The sequence below is a fragment of the Hylobates moloch genome, unplaced genomic scaffold, assembly GCF_009828535.3.
Source record: "Hylobates moloch isolate HMO894 unplaced genomic scaffold, HMol_V3 SCAFFOLD_21, whole genome shotgun sequence".
Lineage (NCBI taxonomy): Eukaryota > Metazoa > Chordata > Mammalia > Primates > Hylobatidae > Hylobates > Hylobates moloch.
In genome coordinates, this window is record NW_026652296.1 from 12113198 (window position 1) to 12135395 (window position 22198).

General features: G+C 51.5%; 1 protein-coding gene across 2 annotated transcripts in view; it reads left to right on the forward strand.

Annotated features, from left to right (window-relative positions):
* The window catches only part of PREX1 (phosphatidylinositol-3,4,5-trisphosphate dependent Rac exchange factor 1), a 206644-nt gene that overhangs the window by 169690 nt on the left and 14756 nt on the right, over window positions 1–22198 (forward strand). For both annotated transcript variants that reach the window (XM_032143074.2, XM_032143076.2), the window contains 15 exons: window positions 1262–1404; window positions 3057–3149; window positions 4100–4248; window positions 5921–6006; window positions 7820–7956; window positions 8615–8735; window positions 9746–9933; window positions 10274–10435; window positions 11110–11320; window positions 11743–12019; window positions 15291–15497; window positions 16862–16950; window positions 18873–18955; window positions 19103–19193; window positions 21519–21647. In XM_032143074.2, coding sequence (XP_031998965.1) covers window positions 1262–1404; window positions 3057–3149; window positions 4100–4248; window positions 5921–6006; window positions 7820–7956; window positions 8615–8735; window positions 9746–9933; window positions 10274–10435; window positions 11110–11320; window positions 11743–12019; window positions 15291–15497; window positions 16862–16950; window positions 18873–18955; window positions 19103–19193; window positions 21519–21647 — 2166 coding nt within the window. The remainder of the gene's footprint in view (window positions 1–1261; window positions 1405–3056; window positions 3150–4099; window positions 4249–5920; window positions 6007–7819; window positions 7957–8614; window positions 8736–9745; window positions 9934–10273; window positions 10436–11109; window positions 11321–11742; window positions 12020–15290; window positions 15498–16861; window positions 16951–18872; window positions 18956–19102; window positions 19194–21518; window positions 21648–22198) is intronic.

Here is a 22198-nt window from a genome sequence, read left to right on the forward strand (position 1 = left end):
TGAGTAGCTGGGATTACAGGCATGCGCCACCATGCCCAGCTAATTTTGTATTTTTAGTAGAGACAGGGTTTCTCCATGTTGTCTCAGGGTGGTCTGGGACTCCTAACCTTGGGTAATCTGCCTGCCTCGACCTCTCAAAGTGCTGGGATTACAGGCGGAGCCACCGCCCCTGGCCGGGGTCAGTATATTTTTTTTTGTAAAGGGCCACTTAGTAACAATTTAGGCTTTGTGGGCTATACAGCTTCTGTCACAGTATCCAACTTTGTCCTTGTGGCTCAAAAGCAGCTGCAGATAATACAAGTACAAATACAAATGGCTGTAGCTGTGTGCCAATAAAACTTTATTCATAAGATCAGGTAGTGGAGCAGATTTGGCCTCCGGGGACTGAGTTTGCCAACTTTTGATCTAAAGTGTCTCAGCATCATTTCATTCTGAGAGGTCTGAGCGCCTTTTCACAAATTACTGCTCATTGGAGTTTGCTTATGTCAATTGACTGTTCATATCCTTTGCCCATTTGTCTGTGAGCTTCTGAGCTTTTTCTAGTTGATTTGTTAGAGGTTTTTATATTCTAGATATTTATTCCTGTTGGTTTTGGACACTATAGTTATCTTCACATCTGCCACCTACGTATGGAGTTGTTATCGAATGGAGGTCCTTAATTTTAGTCTAGTACAAGAGGGTCTTATGCACAGACTCCTTTTCTTCTGTAGGACAAAGATGTCATCCTATATTTAGTTTTGTTAGCTTTGGTTTTACTGTTCATACATAGGTCTTTAATCCATTAGTTTATTGTTGTATATGGTGTGAGGTAGGGATTCAATTTCCCCCCAACCCCGGCCCCCGGACAAGTCAGTTTTCCATGCACCATCTGCAGAATACTCTGTGATCATATATCATCATCATAGACTAAGTTCTTGCAAACACTTAGTCCTCTTATGTGATTTCTATTACCTTCTGCTGGTTATTGATCTGTTTCTACTGCATTTCCACACATATGTTACTATGGCTTTGTAACATATTAATGTCTTTTTATAGCAGGTGAGGCAAGTTCAGACTTTTCAAGAGAAGTCAGAAAGCCAGATCGCTTTGTGAAATATCCTAATATGTTAGTGTTGGCATATGATTCCATTTTAATAGAATAGTGTTTGCCAAACCAAACGTGTCCATGGCCTAGTTCCAGCCTGTGCCTGCCAGTTGGCAAACATGGCTGAAACCTTCCCATGTGAATCTGACCACTGAGTGCACATCTGTGGATCTGCAGTGCTGGAGAAGAGCGAGTTCCGGGATGAGTCCCAGTACTTCCGCTTTCATGCTGATGAGGAGATGGAGGGGACCAGCAGCAAGAACAAACAGCTTCGCAACGACTTCAAGCTGGTGGAGAACATTCTGGCCAAGCGCCTGCTGGTAGGAGCACAGCTGAGCTGCTGTCCCTTCCTCGCCAGAGCCCCCTACAGGCATGGGAGCTGGGCGGCCTTCCGGCTATGCACAGAGAAGGGGGCTCAGCTTGGAGTACCAGAATAGGTGGATTCTAGGTGGTAGGGGGCAACTCTGCCAAGAGGTCAGGTTGCATCACTGGCTGAGACTACCCTCCTAACAAAAGAGATTGGGCTTGCAGGTCTCCCTTTCTGTTCCCTTGCCTCTCTTGTCCCCTCCCCGTACGCTGTATAGAGAGATTGGCCTCCTGAAGCAACTCATCCTGCATATCCCACAGCAGCCCCCATCTTAACGCGTGGCCTGCAGCAGGCAGTCAAGACAGAGGCTCAGAGGTTAGGTTTCTGGTCACTGCCAGGGTTGAAGCTGAAGCCTGACTCATATGAAGATGGCTCCATTAACTTCTCTCCCGTAGTACTGCAGGGACTGCTGTTCCCTCTGATTTCACTCCTCTCACTGTAAAGTCCCCCAGTGCTTCCTGTCACACTTAGGATAAAATTAAACCTCTCAGTCCCCTCCCCTCCCCTTCCCTCTTTCCCTCCCTTCCTCCTTCCTTCCTCTCTCTTCTTTCTTTTCTCTTTTCTTCTTTCTCTCTCTCATGCCTGCCCTTCCTTCCTTTTCTTTCTCCCCTCCCCTTTCTTGCTTCCCTCCCCTCCCCTCCATTCCCCTCTCTCCCCTCCCTTCCCCTTTCTCCCCTCCCCTCTCTCCTCTCTCCTCTCCTCCGCCTCCTCGGTGGCTAGAACAACAGGCCTGCGCCACCACACCCAGCTAATGTTTGTATTTTTTATAAAGACAGGGTTTTGCTATGTTGCCCAGGCTGGTCTTGAACTCCTGGGATCAAGCGATCAACCTGTCTCAGCCTCCCAAAGTGCTGGGATTACAAGCGTGAGCCATTGTGCCTGACCTTCTGATCTCTTTTCTTATCCTCCTGTGCCTTGGGGCCTCCCTCAGGACCTTTGTACGTGCTGTGCCTGCTGCCTGGAGCATGTTCCTCCACTCTTTATGAAGTTTTGTTTTTCATTTTGTTCAGGCCTCAGCTCCAATAGCACCTTCTCTGCCCCCTTGCCGTGCCCTATCCCATTAAGTGCTTTAATTCCAACTATGTACACTCCCTGCATCACATCCTATATTTCTTTGTTTTTTTCGTTTATAGTCGGCCTCCCGCACTAAGCAGGGCTGGGCTTGTTTGTCTTGTTCTAGATGGTGTCTCCAGCCCCCATGAGAACTGCCTGGCCTGTGTGATGGGCAGCATCTCAGTCAATGTCTGTTGACCGAATGAGTGCCTTTCCCTGTATGCCCCACACTGAGGAACCCCCAGACCTGTTTCTAGCATGCCTGCCATCCTTCCCTGGGGTGGGACCGCTCCTCCCTAAACTCTCTGACTCCACGTTCTTGGTGGCTGGACACCTTTGGATCTGTGTGATTGGTTAAGCCAGTGGCAGGCACAGAGTGAGCACCGGCTCTGTGCCAGGTGCTGTTTGCGTTTTGCTCTGTCTCGCTGGCCTGGATCCGGCCACTTCCCTACTAGACCTGGGATGAGGTCATGGTCCTGTGGAGGCCACGGTGGGACTGGCCGCAGGCCCACCTCACTCCCTGACCGGGTTCTTTCTGCCCTGGGCCCCCAGATCCTGCCCCAGGAGGAGGACTATGGCTTCGACATCGAGGAGAAGAACAAGGCTGTGGTGGTGAAGTCCGTTCAGAGGGGCTCGCTGGCCGAGGTGAGGCCCTTGGGGGAGCTGGGAGGGACTGTGTGCAGGTGGCAGAGCGGGGTGTATCTCTTCACCCTCCTTGAGGCAGCCCAGCCCAGGAGATTCTGGAATGATCGCTGACTCCTCTTCTTTCATTGCCCACGTGGAGAAACTGAGTCCAGGACCCACTGTCCTCAGTGGCTGCAGGAGCTGGGAGTGAGTGCAGAGTCGCGGGGCTCTGCTCCTGGTGTGTTCCACCACTGCCCTCTGCTGGACACTGTGGGGGGAGGTACAGGAAAAAAAGCAGGTGTCTCAGTTTTCTGCAACCAGTCACAGTGACTTGAATGAGATAAGCTCATTGCTGTCTGATGCAAAGCCTACAGGAGGATAGGTTAGGAGAGTGAGGGTGTGGCTGGCCGAGGATTCAGCCCTGGGGCCTTCTGGCTTCTCCTGGGGCATGTGGAGGTGGGTGGGGGAGATGAACCTGCTGTGCTGGCTGGAGCCTGGCTTGCCCTTGTGGCAATTAGGAATGCTTTGGGCTGCAAGTAGCCACATACCCATGGCCGGAGCGGCTAGGTTGACCTTGCCAGTGTTGTGAAAGATTGGAAGGAGGCAGTTGTGAATCTTGGTTCAGGTCAGCAGGTCTTCATCTTTCTTGGCCAGGCCCCCACAGACACAAGGTGGCCACCCCGGTGTGACCCTCATGTCCCTACACAACAGGGTCAGGCCCCAGCAGAGTCTCCCCTCAGGAGGAATACCTTTCCCAGCTGCCCTCCCATGAGCTTCCCTTTGTGGCTCATGAGGCAGAACCAGGTCCCTTGTGCCCCTCAACTGCTTACCACAGACAGCACACAGTCACCCAGTCCTGCCGGGTCCCTTGGGCCAGCACCCTTCTGCCAAACACATTTGAGCTTCCTTGGTGAGGAGGGAAGGAGCTTAGTAACCAGTGTGCACGTCTGTCCCCTGCTGTCCCTGCCCAGATGGCCGGCCTGCAGGTGGGGAGGAAGATCTACTCCATCAATGAGGACCTGGTGTTCCTGCGGCCCTTTTCAGAGGTGGAGTCCATCCTCAACCAGTCCTTCTGCTCCCGCCGCCCTCTGCGCCTCCTGGTGGCCACCAAGGCCAAAGAGTGAGTGTCCCAGGGCAGGGTGTCCTGCAGCCCTGCCTCTCAGGCTGAGTGGTGGCTGAGGGCTGGGGCGGCATGAACTGTCCTGGTCTCCCGTGGCTGGGCCCCCTTGCTGGAGGCACATGACACGAGCTGGACCTTCATTCATTCGGCAGATGTTTACAGAGTGCCACTCTGTGCTTGGTGGCAGTTTGGGCTCTGGGAATCCAGCCACGTGGGTTCGCATCCTGTTCCTACCATTCATAGATCTCAGATCTAGTTGGGGGAGGGAGCAGGAGACAGACAATGTGCAGATGCAGAAGTAAGACACACACTGAGCCTGTGCTGGTGAGCGTGGCACAGACAAGTTTCTATAAATCCGGGAAAGGGGCCAGAGTGTGCAGAGGGATGGCTGTCAGGGAGATGTCACTGTGAGTCGGGGTGAAGACCCGAAGCAGATGAGGGGGGAGTCAAGGGGATTTCTGGAGGAAGAGGGCTCCAGGCAGGGGAAGCAGCCAGGGTAAAGGCCCTGAAGTGGGACCGTGTCTGGTGCATTGGAAGAGCAGATGGAAGCTGATGGGGCTGGAGCAGTGAGTGAGAGGGAGGGCTGGGTAGTGAGGTCTGTGGGGTAACGGGTTCCAGGCCCTGGAGGCCCCTGGCAGGGACCCATGGGGAGCCACTGGAAGCTTCTGATCGAAGTCCTGTGGCTGCAAGTGGAGCTCAGATTGTCAGGGGCAAAGGTGGCACTGGGGGGAGCTGAGGAGGTGGTGGCTCAGCAGAGTGCAAGAGCAGGGGTGGGAGGAGCAGACCCATGCTAGGGGTAGGTACCGGGAAGCAAAGCATTTTCTCTTTGAAAAATTATGCATCTGGTTTTTCACTTTTCCCTTTTATTTAACACAGATCTTCTCTTGACAGGAGGGGTGGAAAGTTTTAAATATGATTATTTCAGTAAAAAGGCGAGCTGACTTAGGGAAAATGTGGTTGATCGATGGGTTGGTATGTGGAAGTGGCAGAAAGCACCAAGGTGGATGTGTCCGCTGAAAGCTGTGGAAACACCTGGGTTTGAGAGCAGGCTCCCAGCTCGGCTTTATCTGCAGGGGGGAATGGGAGGGACGATTGTGCAGCACAGGGTTGGAGACATGGCCTAGACGGGGATGTGGGCAAGGTACTGACGCTCCAGGAGCAGTGACACCCACTGCCCTCCTTGGCAGGTGCTGCCTCTCTGCTTTGGGGATCGACCCACAGAATGGCCCAGACCTGCCTTCCTAGGGGACTTGTGTGGGTGTTTTTCTAGGGTCAGCACCGAGATGTACCACCAGGTCACTTCTCACCCTCCCACCTGTGATTGTTAAACTATTGACTGGTTGGAGTGCTGGTCTCACCTCCAAGGGCCTTAGGACAGGAGAACGATGGAGAAGGTGTGGGAGGATGGTCTGGAATTTCTGTGTGAGGACAGAAGCTCCAAGGGCAGGCCAGTGGGTTGTGCTTAATCAAAGATCCTGGTGGCGTGGGCTCTGCCTGATTGTCATTTCTCTCTGTATTTGGGAGCTGGAAAGCCTGGTGTTGCTACTACCATTTTGGGCTGAATTTTCCCAGTGTTTCCAAGGCATAAATTCTCTGGGTAGTCCCTGGGGTTATTGGGAGCGATGCTGGTTTTCCTCATGGCCTTTTTCCCTGCCTCTTCTACCTGGTGCAGGATCATCAAAATCCCCGACCAGCCGGACACACTGTGCTTCCAGATTCGTGGAGCTGCCCCGCCGTACGTCTATGCTGTGGGGAGAGGTGAGTGGGAGCCTTGGGAGAGAGGGGAAAGGTGCAGAAGATGGTCGGTCTGTCTGTGTGGCAGGAGTTCAGAGCCTTCTGAACTTGAGGCTTCTGCCAGACAATATACCTTCAGCACTTATTTTCTTTGCCTGATGCCAAGACTTGCAAACACAAATGCCTGTTGGGGTCAGGCAGGCTACAGGTGGGTAGCGATCCCAGTGGAAGACAGTGGGGAGTGGTGAGGACTATGGCAAGGTGAAAAAATACATGTTCACTCTGGAAGGAGCAGTGGCTCTTCAGCTGGAGCTCCTTATTGCCAGACAGGAATGTGGGTCCACTCTCACCAGTCTTGATTTTCTAAGAGAAGCCACAAATGCAAATTTGGGGGCTCTGCCGCAATACTTCTGTGGCCGGATCCAGCCAAAAGGCCACCAGTTCAAGACCTCTGCTTTCTGCATTGCCTATTCCTTGTGTGCTATTAAAGGTGTCACTGTGTCTTGGAGATGGAACCAAGTAGGTCTATGATACTGGGCCCCCAAACTTTTTTTGCATCTAAGTGCCCCCCTTTTGCCCCCCTTTTTAAAGTTTAAACATACATTTTTCACTTGTGTGGTTGTAGTTGTGCGTTTACTAGGTAATCATTAAGACAATGCATACCATGACAGAAGTCTACTGAGAATTTGATAATATTTTAAAGTAGGTTTTCATTTTGTCCTTAATGCAGTGATTCTCACCTTGGGGCAACTTAGCCTCCTCTCCAGAGGACATCGGCCCCGTCCGGAGACATTTTTGTTTGTCATAACTGGGGAGGGGGTGTTTCTGGCAGTTAGTGGGTGGACCAGGGATCCTGCTAAACATGTCGCAGTGCACAGGACAGCCCCAGAGAATCACACAGAATTATCTGGCCCAAAATGTCAGTAGTACCTTGGTGAGAAATCCTGCCTCAGAACATCGCAGAGATACTGATAATAGGTAGTAATAGGTGTTCATAGGCGAAGAAGGCAAAAAGAATAAAACAGCTGCTATTTCTTGAGCACTTACTGAGTGCCAGGCATGATGCTAAATGCTGCACATGTATTGGCTCATCGGATCTCCCCGGGACCCTCAGGGTAGGGATTATGAGCGTTCCCATTTCACAGATGAGGAAGCCAAGCTCCAGAGAGTGAAGGGACTTGCTGAAGGTTCCAGGGTTGGTCTATGGCAGAGCCAGGGTTTGAAGCCATGCAAGTCCCCAGGAGCTGTACTTGGCACCACCACACCATTCAGGCCCTGTATTGCCCCATGTCTGGGCAAAGCTTGGCATTTGTTTGCATTTCCAGACCTTTCACATGAACTATAAAAAAACCCTGGGTTCAAGACCTATGGTTTGGGGATTGTGGAATAGCTGAAAAACCTTGCCCTTGGAGTCTCATAGGCCTGGTTTGAATCCTGGCTTCTGGCCATTCGACCTAGAGAGCATGGCTTTGCCTCTCTGAGCTGGTCACCATTTCTGCCAAATGGGGCCGATCATGGCCCAGTAGCACAAGGCGGCTGCAGGACTTTAAAGGAGACGAGGTTCTAGAGTGAAACGGGCCTGAATTGGATCCCGTTTGCCTTGCTGCATGACCTTGGGCCAGCTACTACTTCTCTGAACCTCAGTTTCTTCTTCTGCAAAATGGGAACATCAATCCATTCTTTGCACTGGAGTGACAGGGTGGCTCTGGGGTGGGAGGGCTGGAGATGGAGTCCTTGCGCGTGTCTGGGGTTGTGATGGTGGGTGGTGGGGAACAGTGTTCAGCGGGCTGCTTGTACTTGCCTGGCACCCAGCCTCATGTGCTCCTGTTTCCCTTAGGCTCTGAGGCCATGGCTGCAGGGCTCTGTGCTGGTCAGTGCATTCTGAAGGTCAGTGGCAGCAACGTGATGAACGACGGTGCCCCTGAGGTCCTGGAGCACTTCCAGGCATTCCGGAGTCGGCGTGAAGAGGCCCTGGTAAGTCGACCAGGAACCGGGGCCATCAAAGAAGTCCTGCTGAGTGGGAGCGGGTGGCTGAGGGCTGTCCTCTCTTTGGAGAAAAGCCTGCATGTGCCACTGGTTGTGAGTAGGGTGGAGCTGCTGACCCAACAAGAGGGAGCTGGGCCTGAGCTTTGTGCTCCCGCTGCGTCCTTAAACCAGAGGAGCTGAACCATGATACCCGGGAGTCTCGGTTTTCACAGCTGTGAAATGGGTGTGACCAGACCCTCTCTCCTCACCACATAGGCATGTTGGGCAGATAGTCAGGGGGGGTTGTGAAAGTGGATACTCCATTTGGTTGGGGGCCAGGGTTCTGGTGGAGGGCGAGATTCCCTCATTGATTCATTCACTGGTTCACTCAGTGTGTGTGTGTTGAGCACTTGCTGTGCACCAGGCACGTTTGTAGACCCTGGGGACACAGGAGAGACAACGTGTCTGCACCCATGGCCCTGCCTCACGTTTTCACATCCCCTGGCTTCTGTATGGAGCATAGACTGTGCACCGTGAGGGCTGAGTATGACTGGTGGTCAGTGAGTTTTCAGAGCTCTGGAACTCAGGAGCAGTTTGCACCTTGGCCCTGTCCCCTCCTCCCTACCTGCCGGCACCATGGCTGTCCCCTTACTCTGGCTTCTGGCAGGGCCTGTACCAGTGGATCTACGACACCCATGAGGATGCCCAGGAAGCACGAGCCAGTCAGGAGGCCTCCACTGAGGACCCCAGTGGCGAGCAGGCCCAGGAGGAAGACCAGGCTGATTCAGGTAATAGATGGGGCATGGCATGACAGGAGCTTCCAGAGGGACTGAGACTCCAGAGGGGCTGGGTCCTCTCCTGTGTCCCCTCACCTCCCCTCCTCCCAGCCAGTCCACCTCCATGCCAGCAGGTTTGTTTTTTTTTTTCCTTTTTGGAGACAGGGTCTGGCTCTGTCACCCAGGCCGGAGTATAGTGTTGTGACCACAGCTCACTGCAGCCCCAACCTCCCTGGTTCAAGTGATCCACCTCAGCCTCCGGAGTAGCTAGGATCACAGGCATGCACCACCACACCTGGCTAATTTTTTAAATTTTAGAATTTTTTTTAGAGATGAGGTCTCCTTATGTTGCCCAGGCTGGTCTCTTAACTCCTGGGCTGAAGCAATCTTCTTGCCTCGACCTCGCAGAGTGCTGGGATTACAGATGTGCGCCACTGCGCATGGCCGCGATGCCTGCAATGTTATGTCAGTTTCTGATGGCTGCTATAAAAAAGTGACCCAAACGCAGCAGCTTAAAACAACACACAGTTACTACTTACAGTTTTGGAGGTCAGAAGTCCGAGTCCCACTGGGCTGAAATCAGTGTCCGCAGGCCTGTGGTCCTCCTTGGGGCTCTCGGGGAGAATCTGTTTCCTTGCCCGTTTCAGCTGCCTGGTCCAAGCTACTATCATTTCTTACCAGGACGGTGGCAGTAGCCTGCTCATGGCTCTCCCTGTTCTGCCTTCCTCTCCTGCCGGGGGCTATTCCCCCAGATGAGAAGAGAACCTTCCGATGGCTCCCTCCGTCTTCAGGGCCAGGCCTTGGATGGCTTGTGTGATCTTGTCCAGACTGGCTCTCCAACACCTTCCATCACTTCCCCATTCGCCTCTCTGCTCTGGCTACTCTGGCTGAATATACTCCTGCTCTGGGGCCTTTGCACTTGCTTTTCCTACTGCCTGGAAGACTTCCTCCAGAATCCTCCTCGCCTCGCCTTGCTCCCTCCCTCTGATCTCTGCTCAGATGTCACCTCTTTTGGTTTCCAGCCTTCCCACTGCTGTCCCTGGGTCCCCGGCTGAGCCTGTGTGAGGACAGCCCCACGGTCACCCTGACTGTGGACAATGTGCACCTGGAACACGGCGTGGTGTATGAGTATGTGAGCACAGCAGGCGTCAGGTGCCATGTGCTGGAGAAGATCGTGGAGCCCCGCGGCTGCTTCGGCCTCACCGCCAAGGTCTCCTTGGGCACTGCCTGGCCCTGCCCTACCCTGGGGGATTGAAGCCAGTTTCTCTTATCAAAGGTTGGGAAAAGGAGTTGGGTGGGACACTTGAATCCCATTTCCTCAGGCTCAGCCTGGAGCCCTGAATTCTGGTCCTTGTCCCACCACTAGGTAGCATGGGACTGTGGAGAGTGGCTTGTCCCTTTAGCCTCAGTTTACTCCTGTGCAATATGAGCCAGCAACACACCTGACTTCCCGGGGGGTATTACGAGTAGTACAGGAGTCACTGTGGGTGAACCGCTTAAAATCTTCCTGGCACACAGGGAGTGCTCAGTAGCTGTTGACATTTCTGCAGATCCTTGAGGCCTTTGCTGCCAATGACAGCGTCTTCGTGGAGAACTGCGGGCGGCTCATGGCCCTGAGCAACGCCATCGTGACCATGCCCCACTTTGAGTTCCGCAACATCTGCGACACCAAGCTGGAGAGCATCAGCCAGAGGATTGCCTGCTACCAGGAGGTGCCTGCCTGCTCCCTCCGGGGTCTCTGCCACGGGTCCCAGACATAGCATCTCAGCCTGGGATATTTGGGTTGTAAATGACAAAGCCCAACCCAACTCAGCTGAAACAAACAGGAGAATGTATGGTGTGTATTACTGAAAAGGATGGAGATGAACTTACCACATCATAGCAGTGTGGCCTCTCCGCATCTCCTGGCTTCGTTTTCCTTTGTGTTGGGTTCACTCTCAGGCAGGCCCTTCTCATGTGGTGGGGACACGTTGGCCCTTGATAGCTCCAGCCTCAGCAAGCCCAGGAGAAAATTAACTCCAAGGGAGTTCGTGTTGGCTTGGCTTATGTCACTTGCCTCACCCGGTTCCAGTCGCCATAGGGATGGAGAGGCACGTTGACCCTGAGCCTCATGAACTGAGGGTGCGGCAGAGACAATGCCTCAAGGACGGCTCAGGGGCAGCCAAAATGGAGCCATGCATAGGGTGGGCACCCTGGGGCCTTGGGTTCCTCCAGGCCTTCCCTGCAGTCCGGAGCCGTGAAACACAGTCCAGGGGTTCCCCTTCTCATTTGGAGCTACTGGCATTTTGTCCAACTGTGGGGTATCTGGCCTAGTGGGTACTGGGTATGGGCCAATATTCCAGACCCTGCCCTGTGACTCACGACCTTATGGTCTCCACTTTCTCAGTTTGCAGCCCAGCTGAAGAGCAGGGTCAGCCCACCCTTCAAACAAGCCCCCCTGGAGCCCCACCCGCTGTGTGGCCTGGACTTCTGCCCCACCAATTGCCACATCAACCTCATGGAAGTGTCCTACCCCAAGACCACCCCCTCAGTGGGCAGGTCCTTCAGCATCCGCTTTGGACGCAAACCCTCCCTCATCGGCCTTGACCCGGAGCAAGGTACCTGCGTGTGTCTATTAGAAACTGTGTTCAGATGTTGCATTCCAGATACTTAAACCAAAACTTGTCTGAAGGTCAGCCGTCCAGGGCTGGAATGGCGGCTTCATGGTCATCAGGGATGACCTTCTCTCTTTGTGGGGCAGCATCTCTAGATGTGGCTTAATGCCTTGTGGATGATGATGTCTGCTGGGGTACCAGCCATCATGTCTGCATTGCAGGCAGGAAAAGATCACAGTAGTTAAAAGCATATTAGCACCAGACTGGAACAGTCTTCTTGAAGTAACCTAATGGATTAAGAGTATTTAAAAGGGACATTTTTCTCCTTCATTGGGATCCTTGAAATGGGTTTGTATTGTTCCGGCCAAAGGCCCCGTGGATGCTGGGGGCTGTTGTCCAGTGAGCTCTCCCTTCTTCCACTGCAGGCCACCTGAACCCCATGTCCTACACCCAGCACTGCATCACCACCATGGCTGCCCCCTCCTGGAAGTGCTTGCCTGCTGCAGAGGGTGATCCCCAAGGCCAGGGTCTCCATGATGGCAGCTTCGGGCCGGCCAGTGGGACCCTTGGTCAGGAAGACCGGGGCCTGAGCTTCCTGCTCAAGCAGGAGGACCGTGAGATCCAGGATGCCTACCTGCAGCTCTTCACCAAGCTGGATGTGGCCCTGAAGGAGATGAAGCAATATGTCACCCAGATCAACAGGTGAGCGCTGGCCGGGGGTGTCCGGAGTGAGCAGGGGCAGGTGTTCTCAATCCTGGCCTTATTGACATCGTGGGTAGCATCATTCTTTGTAGTGGGGGGGGGCTGTCCTGGACATTATAGGCTATTTAGCAGTATCTTTTTCGTCTATCCACTAGCTGCCAGTAGCACCCCCTCACCTGATTGTGACAACCAAAAATGTCTTCAGACATTGCTAAATATCCCCTGTGGGGAAAATCATCCCTGACTGAGAACCACTGGTCTAATGAAATATTGTGGATATAGCAGCACTCATCAGTGAGGCTAAAACTATCTGCTGAAAGATTCCGGAGAGAGCTTTATAATTTTAACATCACAGAAAGTGAGGCAGCTGGCAAGCTCTCCTTCTGCTGTAATACAACAGGACATACACGCAGCCCCGCCCACGAAGCTCTTGCTAGCAGATATGGAGCTGTCATCTCACAAAGGCACGAGGTCTCCCTACTCAGCTCTAGGATGTGGGCAAGAGGGTGGTTCAGTGGCACCTTGGGGAGGCATCCGGCCAAATCCGGAGGGTGGGTGATTCTACGTGGCAAATGACCTGGTTTCTTCAATGAATGATGGGGAAGCAGGTGTGGGGAAGAGGAACTGTTGGAGATTTTAAAGAGACTCAAGAGACGGGCCTGCCAGATGCAGCCTCTGAACGTGCTTAGCAGGTTTCTAGCATGTCCATGTGGGGAGGCATTTTGAGATAATCAGGGATGTTTGTCCACAGACTGGGTGCTCGATGGTATTGACGACTCCTTCGTTCTGTTGGACATAGTCGAGCAGTGTGGTCCTGTGTAAAGCAGTGTCTCTCATCCTTGACACTGGTGACCTTTGGGGCTGGATTATTCCTTGTTGGGGAGCTGTCCTGGGCATTGGAGGATGTTCAGCAGCATCTGGGGTCTCTACCTACGAGATGCTGGTAGCAAAATCCCTCTTCAGTTGAGACAAGTAGCAGTGTCTTTGGACATAGCTAAAGGTTTCCTAGGGGGCAAAATTGTCCCCAGTTGAGAACCACATGTTTAAAAGAAAGTCTGTATATATTAGAGACACCTGTGGAAGTAGGTATGGGGGAATTACATGCTATCTTGGACTTGTTTTAAATACTCCAATGGGCTGGGTACGGTGGCTCATGCCTGTAATTTCAGCACTTTGGGAGGCCGAGTTGGAAGGATTGCTTGAGCCCAGGACTTTGAGACCAGCCTGGGCAACGCAGTGAAACCTTATCTCTCTCTAAAAAAAAAAAAAATCCTAAAATTAGCCAGGCGTGGTGGCATACACCTGCTGTCCCAGCTCCTCAGGGTGCTGAGGCAGGATGACTTGAGCCCAGGAGATCGAGGCTGCAGTGAGCCATGATTGCACCACTGCACTTCAGCTTGGGTGAAAGAGCGAGACCCTGTCTCAAAACAAAACAAAACAAAACAAAACAAAATGCTCCAGGGAAATAAAAAGCAATGGGGATAATGGAGGAAACAAGGTGGACCCTGAGTGGCTGTTGTTGAAACTGCCTGTTGGATACCTTGGTTCATTGTATTCTCTCTACTTTTGTGTATGATGGAAATATTCCATGATAAGGGAAAAAAAGAATGTAGACTCTAGAGCCAGGAGGCCTGGGTTCAAATCCTGGCCCTGCTACTTATCCACTGTGCAAACTTAGGCAAGTCACTTAACACTCTGAGCCTTGGTTTCCTCGTTTGTCAAATGGGGCTAATCATGCTACTGACTGTGGAGATGTGGTGGGATTGCATCTAGCTGGGGCTTATTCATCACTGCTCACTTAGAAGGCATGAGACACTGTTCTTTTTGTTTTTTGAGATGTTGTCTCGCTGTGTCACCAGGCTGCAGTGCAGTGGTGCGATCTCTGCTTACTGCAACCTCTGCCTCCTGGGTTCAAGCAATTCTCTTGCCTCAGCCTCCCAAGTAGCTGGGACTATAGGCATACACCACCACCCCCAGCTAATTTTTGTATTTTTAGTAGAGATGGGGTTTCACCATGTTGGCCAGGATGGTCTTGATCTCTTGATCTCGTGATCCACCCGCCCCAGCCTCCCAAAGTGCTGGGGTTACAGATATGAGCCACCACGCCCAGCAGAGACACTGTTCTGAGCACTTTATCCAACTGTCACCAGGCTAGAGTGTGATGGTGTGATCATAGCTCACTACAGTCTCGAACTCCTGGGCTCAAGTGATCCTCCGGCCTCAGCCTCCCAAGTGACTAGGACTACAGGCACATGCCACCATGCCTGGCTAATTTTTGTATTTGTTACAGAGATGCGGTCTCACGGCTGGTCTTGAAGTCTTGAGCTAAAGAGATCCTCCTGCCTCAGCCTCCCAAAGTGTTGGGATTACAGGCGTGAGCCACTGGGCCTAGCCTGTTTACACATTTTAACTCCCTTAATTGTCACAGAAGCCTAAGATATAGATACTGATATGATCTCATTTTACATATGAGGAAACTGAGTCTCCAAGAGTTTAAATAATTAGCTTGAAGAATGGCAATACTGGGATTTGAATCTGGGGTTTAGCTAGCTTCAAAACCTGTGCTCTTAACCATCACACCCTGCAGTGGGGGTTGATGAGCCTAGGGGCCCAGTCTAGACTTCAGCCTGTTGTTTTCTTTTTCTTTTCTTTTTTTTTTATTTGAGATGGGTTCTCGCTCTGTGCAGTGGTGCGATCTTGGCTCACTGCCACTCCGCCTCCCAGGTTCAAGCGATTCTCATACCTCAGCTTCCTGAGTAGCTGGGATTACAGGCACCCATCACCACACCCAGCCAATTTTTGTTTGTTAGTAGAGACAGGGTTTCGCCATGTTGGCCAGGCTGGTCTCAAACTCTTGACCTCAGGTGATCAGCCCACCTTGGCCTCCCAAAGTACCGGGATTACAGGCGTGAGCCACTGCGCCCAGCTGGTTATTTTCATTTTTAAACAAGGTGTCATTGGAACACAGCCACGCCCATTTGTTTCCACACTGTCCAGATCTTTCCCACTGCAACAGCAAGTTGAGTGGTTGTCATTGAGACCCTACAGCCTATCGAGGTGGAAGGATTTGCTCTCAGGGTCTTTACAGGAAAGGCTTCTCGGCTCACCTTCTGGTAGAGCCTTGTGTAGTTTGGCCGTGAAAGAACTTGCGAGTCTCCCACCCCCAACAGGAGGGCCAGTGCTCACACCTGCAGCTGCTGGTGGGATTTACAGGGAAGGGACACAAAGGGCCAGGCCTGTATCTTTGACTTCAAGGTCTTTGCTCCTGTAGGCTGCTGTCCACCATCACAGAGCCCACCTCGGGTGGGCCCTGCGACGCGTCCTTGGCTGAGGAGGCCTCCTCCCTGCCCCTGGTCAGTGAAGAGAGCGAGATGGACAGGAGTGACCATGGGGGCATCAAGAAGGTGTGCTTCAAGGTGGCCGAGGAGGACCAGGAGGACTCAGGCCACGACACCATGAGTTACCGTGACTCCTACAGGTGGGTGTTGCCGTCAGGGGGCTGAGGTTAGATGAGGATGGCCCTGGACAGGTGAGGCCACGGACCCGGTGGCAACGTCAGAATCAGTGGACACTTCTCAGGGTGCAGTGGGCTCAGGGTGCTGTTGCTGATAGCGTGGTTTTGGGGGATCATCTGAGCCCCCTGAGCCCGGAAAACCCACTTAGGCTCCCCAGTCGCAAAGCTGACATTTTAGGGTCAACCCCCCGTGGACCCATCTGTTCTGCCTCGGTGTCACCCCACACATGCTGACGCAATGTTGTCAGGCACAAGGGCAAGATTCTGTGGTGTGTTTGAAAACTCAGTGTAAGACATACGGTTTCTGAAACAAGCACTATTTATGTTTATTTGGTCCAAGGAGAAAGAGCGCAGTTTTTTCCCCTCCTAACCTGAGAAGATCTAAATTTTCTACTGGTTAATTGTAACAAGATCAGTGAGGTCCTAACTAGTGGGTTAAATAGACTAAAACTCAGTTTCCTGTAATAAGCCATATAATGGGTAAGTTTAATTCCTTACTACAGATAAACCAGCACTGTGGTCCCAGTGAAAGGTGACATCACATTTGCCCACGGTGGTTACAGTGGAATCTTAGAAGGGTGCTTCAGCTGTTTGTGGGCAAAAATCAGAACTGATACAGTTTGAGAAGACAGACCTTCCCCCCAGTCCTCCCAGCGTGAATGTTCTTCCAGTCATCAAGGGATCTGCCTGATCCCCCGTTTCCTGCTCGCCTGGTGTCTGTAGAAGGAGACGCTCTGGCTGCTGTGGCACTTTGTGCCCTCAGAGCCTCATGTCCATAGTCTCAGATCTTGCCCTCTCTCTGGGATTTCATTCTTACATTTTTGGGTCCTCCAGTTTTTCCTTTAATTTTCAAAAAGGTGAAGGAAAAAATGTCAGGATCGTGGGTTTTGATCTCCCGCACCTTCTGAGTTCCTGGGCCGTAGGGAATCCGATCCAGTCTCTGTCTTCATGAGGTTTCCAGCCAGGCTGGGAGCTGGGGAGATAGAAGACAGAGCCGTGGGAATGGGCAGGTATCTCAGGGCAAGGCTGTCCCCTGGGGACACTGGACAGAGTGACACCTGCGTGAAAATGATTCACCGTCTTCCTCCTATTTCTGTGTTTTTGTGCTAGAGCCTAGAAACGTTTCCCAGCCCTCAGGTATGGAAAACCTACCAGGCCGGCCTTCCCTGCCTTTGGGACCCGGGACCGGTGTTCGGTGCCCTCTCTGGGCTGCACGCCCACCCGAGGGCCCAGGGGTTTGTCTACACTGTAGAAAGTGGGTTTCGGGTGCCAGGACCAGATGGCCTGAGCTCAGGGTGACTCAGCCCCTTCTCTGGGCCCCTTTGCAGTGAGTGTAACAGCAATCGGGACTCGGTCCTGTCCTACACCAGCGTGAGAAGTAACAGCTCCTACCTGGGCAGCGACGAGATGGGGTCTGGTGAGTGGAGCGGCAGCGGCCCGTGCTCAGGGAGAGAGGCTCCTCCCCATGAGATTTAGTTTTAGTTTATTTTATTATACTTTCCCCTGCGTTATATTGTTTTGTATTTTATTGCATGGTCCTGTACTTGATTTCCTTCCATTCACTCATTCAACAAGTATTTCTTGAGCCCATATTATGTGCTGGGCACTGGGAATGTGGCAGTGAATGAAACAAACATCTGAGCCCTCTTGGAGCTGATGTTCCCGTGAATGTCATGGAGATGGAGCAAATGGAAGCATGCACGGTGCAATTCTGTGTGCTTCATGTATGATGAGTGTTGTGATGAGTGTGCTGACAACTAAACAGGGTGACCTCATGGTTTCTGTAAGAATGATATGTGTGCAAACCAAAAATCCAAACGACACAGAGCAGTTCAAAGAAGTACCTAAGGCTGGGCTTGGTGGCTCACACCTGTAATCCCAGCACTTTGGGAGGCCAAGGCAGGTGGATCACTTGAGGTCAGGAGTTTGAGACCAGTCTGGCCAACATGGTAAAACCCCGTCTCTACTAAAAATACAAAAAATTAGCTGGGTGTGGTGGTGCACACACCTGTAATCCCAGCTACCTGGGAGCCTGAGGCAGGAGAATCGCTTGAACTTGGGAGTGGGAGGTTGCAGTGGGCTCAGATCGTGCCACTGCACTCCAGCCTGGGTGACAGAATGAGACTCCATCTCAAGAAACAAGCAAACAAACAAACAACAAAAAGAAGTCCATAAAAATGAATGAGAGTCTCATCATCTCCCCCAGAAATGACCCTCGCCAGCATTTGGAGCTCATTGATGGGGCTTGTGAATGCATGGATGGGCAGGTGGGTAGATGGATGGATAGACAGACATAGACAATATTTTATAAATTAGATCATACTCGACTTACAACTTTTTTTTTTTTTTTTTACTTTTTTTTTGAGACAGTCTCGCTCTGTTGCCAGGCTGGAGTGCAGTGGCACGATCTCAGCTCACTGCAACCTCCACCTCCCGGGTTCAAGCGATTCTCCTGCCTCAGGCTCCTGAGTAGCTGGGATTACAGGCGCCCGCCACCACATTCAGATAATTTTTGTATTTTTAGTAGAGATGGGGTTTCACCATGTTGGCCAGGATGGTCTTGATCTCTTGACCTCGTAATCTGCCTGCCCTGGCCTCCCAAATTGCTGGGATTAAAGGCGTTACTGAAAGCCTGAAATTGTTTTTTATTTTAGTCTTGTTTACTTCAGACTTTAAAGCAGTTCATTTTGCAAGTGGGTTGTGTATCCACACGGTGCATAATTCAAAAGGCCCTAGAGGGTGCATGGTGACAAGTCTCCCCCCCACCCTTGGTTCTCAGGCCGTCACTGCTGTTCCCACTGTCACTATAGTCTTGTGTGTCTTTTCAGAGATAGTTTGTGCATAACAATTTAATTTTAATTATACTTCAATTAACAGAAGAAAAAGAAGCTCAAGTAAAATGGAAGAAATTGCTGAACTTTAGATACATATTTCATCACATAGGACAGTCAACTGCACAAACTGTCCCCAGGTGGCTCTAGGAAGGAGTTGGGTGTGACAGCTGATGTAACTGAACAAACTGGGCGAGGAATCGGGAGACATGGCATCCAGTTCCTTCTCTCTGTTCCTCAGTCCCTCATTTGCAGAATGGAAACAGTAGCAGTGCTTTACAATCTTGTCATGCGTTAGTGCCTGTTGTCCTTTTTGCAGATGAAGAAACTGAGGCTCAGAGAGGTCAGGCGATTTGCCCTGTGGCTCACAGCCAGGACCCGGTCTTCAGACTCCAGATCGCCTGTGGATTTGGAGTTCTGTAGCTGTATCCTCCTCTTAGGAAAGTGCTGGGGATGGTGTGAGGTGGGGCAGAAATGACTGATGGCTGCTGCTTCTACCTCCTGCCAGGAGATGAGCTGCCCTGTGACATGCGGATCCCATCTGACAAGCAGGACAAGCTTCATGGCTGCCTGGAGCACCTCTTTAACCAGGTAGGACCTTTGCCCCACTCCTGGTGCAACTTTGGGTTCCTCCTGTCACACCTGGGGAGGCCCATGACCCGGGGGCTGTGGGTCCCAGGTGTCTGCAGTGTGTAGGGCCATGGGGCCCAAAGCAACCCCAGGCTTCTTGCCACCCAGGTGGACTCCATCAATGCTCTCCTCAAGGGGCCAGTCATGAGCCGGGCTTTCGAAGAGACCAAGCATTTCCCCATGAACCACAGCTTACAAGGTGAGGGGATAGCCAGCGTCCAAGGTGACAGCCTGCGATGGGGAAGGGTGTTAGACAGGGCGGCATACCCAGGCTGATGCTCAGCTCTGCCCCTCTACTGCTGAACGACTGTGGGATCATCAGGACAGCGATTTTAGCCCATGGGCCACATCCAGCCCATGGCCTGTTTTTGTAGACTCTGAGCCAATAATCGTTCTTTTTCTTTTTTTCTTTTGGTTTTCTTTCTTTCTTTCTCTCTCTCTTTCTTTCTTTCTTTCCTTTCTTTCTTTTGGTTTTCTTTCTTTCTTTCTCTCTCTCTTTCTTTCTTTCTTTCCTTTCTTTTTCTTTCTTTCTTTTTCTCTCTTTCTTTCTTTTTCTCTTTCTTTCTTTCTTTCTTTCTTTCTTTCTTTCTGTCTCTCTTTCTTTCTGTCTCTCTCTCTCTCTCTCTTTCATTTTTTGGAGAAAGAGTCTCACTCTGTCACTCAGGCTGGAGTGCAGTGGTGTGATCACAGCTCACTGCAGCCTTGACCTCCCAGGCTCAAGTTATCCTCACAACTCAGCCTCCTAAGTAGCTGGGACTACAGGTGCACGCCACTTCTCCTGGCTAATTTTTGATTTTTTTTTTTTTTTTGTAGAGACATGATTTTGCCATGTAGCCAAGGTTGGTTTTGAACTCCTGGGCTCAAACGATCCTCCTGCCTTGGCCTCCCAAAGTGCTGGGATTCCAGGCGTGAGCCACTGTACTCAGCCTTCTTTCATGTCTTTTAAACTATACTCATTTTTTTCTTATTTATTGACATCACTTTTTAAAAAGCATCACTCTTAAAAAATTTAATTTTGAAAGGAGCTTATTGAACTCTCTATATACGAAAAGCCAGTATAATATGCCAAAAATTTATGATACACCATAATGATAAATTAAATGCAAATAACAGCAACAAAATATCATTATACTGCAGTTAGGCACTGTTGCCTGCCAAGGGCTCTTTGTTCTTCATTTAAGAGAGGGATTTGTGAATTAAAGAAGTGTTAAGGGCTTACCAACACCAAATTCAGACTTTCTTCTTGAAATGATTGAGAGAAAAGGCATTGAAATTTCTTATGTTCTCCTACCTACCTTTCCTCCCATTTACCCACCTACCCACCCTGCTCATCCACCCAACCTACTATCCATCCATCCACCCATCTACCCTCCCACCATCTATCCATTCATCCACCCATCCATCCATCCATCCACTCATCCATTTATCATCTAGCTATCCATCCATCCATTCACCCATCCACCCGTTGATCCATCCATCCATCCACCCATCCACCCAACTATCCACTCACCGTCTATCCATCCATCCACCCACCCAACCACCCATCCATCCACCCACCTACCCATCCATCCATCCATCTGCTTGTCTGTCCATCCATCCATCCTTCCCTTCTTCCATCTATGTGCCCAACTCTTTCACCCTTCTACCCATCCATCCATCCATCTGTCCATTCATGCTTCTGTACATCCAGTAAATAATTTCCCAGAACCAGCCTATGCCAGGCCTTGTACTGGGCACTGGAGACCCTGAGATGAATCTGATACTGCCCTGACCTCAAGGAGCTCCCAGTGAGATTGTAGGAGATAGAAATGCAGATGGGCAGTTGTCACCAAGAGAGGGTGGGAAGTGATGGGGACCTGGGGCTCCCCAGCTCAGCTGCACATCCTGCTGTCTCAGGATCAGCTTTCAGGGATGGACGTCAGCAGAAACGGCAAACCCACAAATATCTCAGAAACTGGCACCTTGCAGGAGGAAAGAGGCCTTTGTCTTTTGCAGGGGCCTTTGTCTTCCTGGCCTCTGAATGGTGGGGCCAGAGGCAAGTCCCAGCGCTATCACTACCCAGTTGTGTGACTTAAGGCATGTCGCTTTCCCGCTCTGTGTGTGGGCTTCCTCCTCTCTGTAGGGAAAGGGTTAGAACTCATGTGCCATCTCAATTGGTTGTGGCTATGAGGAGATAGTTCCTGAGAATCCTTCTGTGACTACAACACCCAGGCTTAGACTAAAGGAAAGCTACGATTGATTTGTGAGGTCTGCACTGGATTGGCTGTAGCTGTGGGGAGTCCTGGTCTCAGTGCAGCAGGAAGGAGTGCTGAGATTGATGAGTGATATCTGCCATGGGTGTGGTGCCATGAAATAGTAGCACATTTACCCTCTGTGGACCAGATAATGCCCAGGAGTCCTGCCAGCTCCCTTGATCTAGGATTATGAGCTCTGGGATATGTGATGGGACATAGGCCTTTGTGCCACCGTTCCCCAAAGCTACCTCCGTCCCTTCCCTGGCCCTCATGCCACTTTCCTGCCCCAGAGTTTAAACAGAAAGAAGAGTGTACAATCCGTGGCCGGAGCCTGATCCAGATCAGCATCCAAGAGGACCCCTGGAACCTCCCCAACTCCATCAAGACCCTGGTGGACAACATTCAGAGACACGTGGAAGGTCAGTGGCAGGGAGGGTGCATCATGGTGGGGAGGGGGCCGTGGCCTTTGGTGTGGAACATGAGAGAATCAGGAATGGATCCAGTTCTGTGACCCCTGTTTCTCCATGCCCAGGGAGAGGACAAGAGAAGTGATGCCCTCTCTCAGCTGAGTGTCCTGCCCTGGGCAGGACGTGACTTGAGCCCAGGAGTTTGAGACCTGGGCAGCATAGTGAGACCTTGTCTCTATCAAAACAAAAATCAGAAATAAAACAAAAGAAAACAAAGCCCTGACTTTGGAGGTTGAAAAGACTGAACCTGTTCTTTCTCAGCTTCCAAAACATTGGATGTGTGAGTTCCTGTTATTATCAGGGTATGAGGGACACAGGCTGGCAGCCCACTGACCAGATTCGGGCCCACAGATAGGTTCCGATGCTGCAGCAGCAAAAACTGTGACTCTGCTGCCAGCTTGACAGAGGTTCTCATATAAAAACTGGGATTTCTGGCTGCTTTTGAACAATGAGAAGATCTGGTGACTCCAGGCCCAGTCTCCCATCCTCCCTTGGTGCAGAGG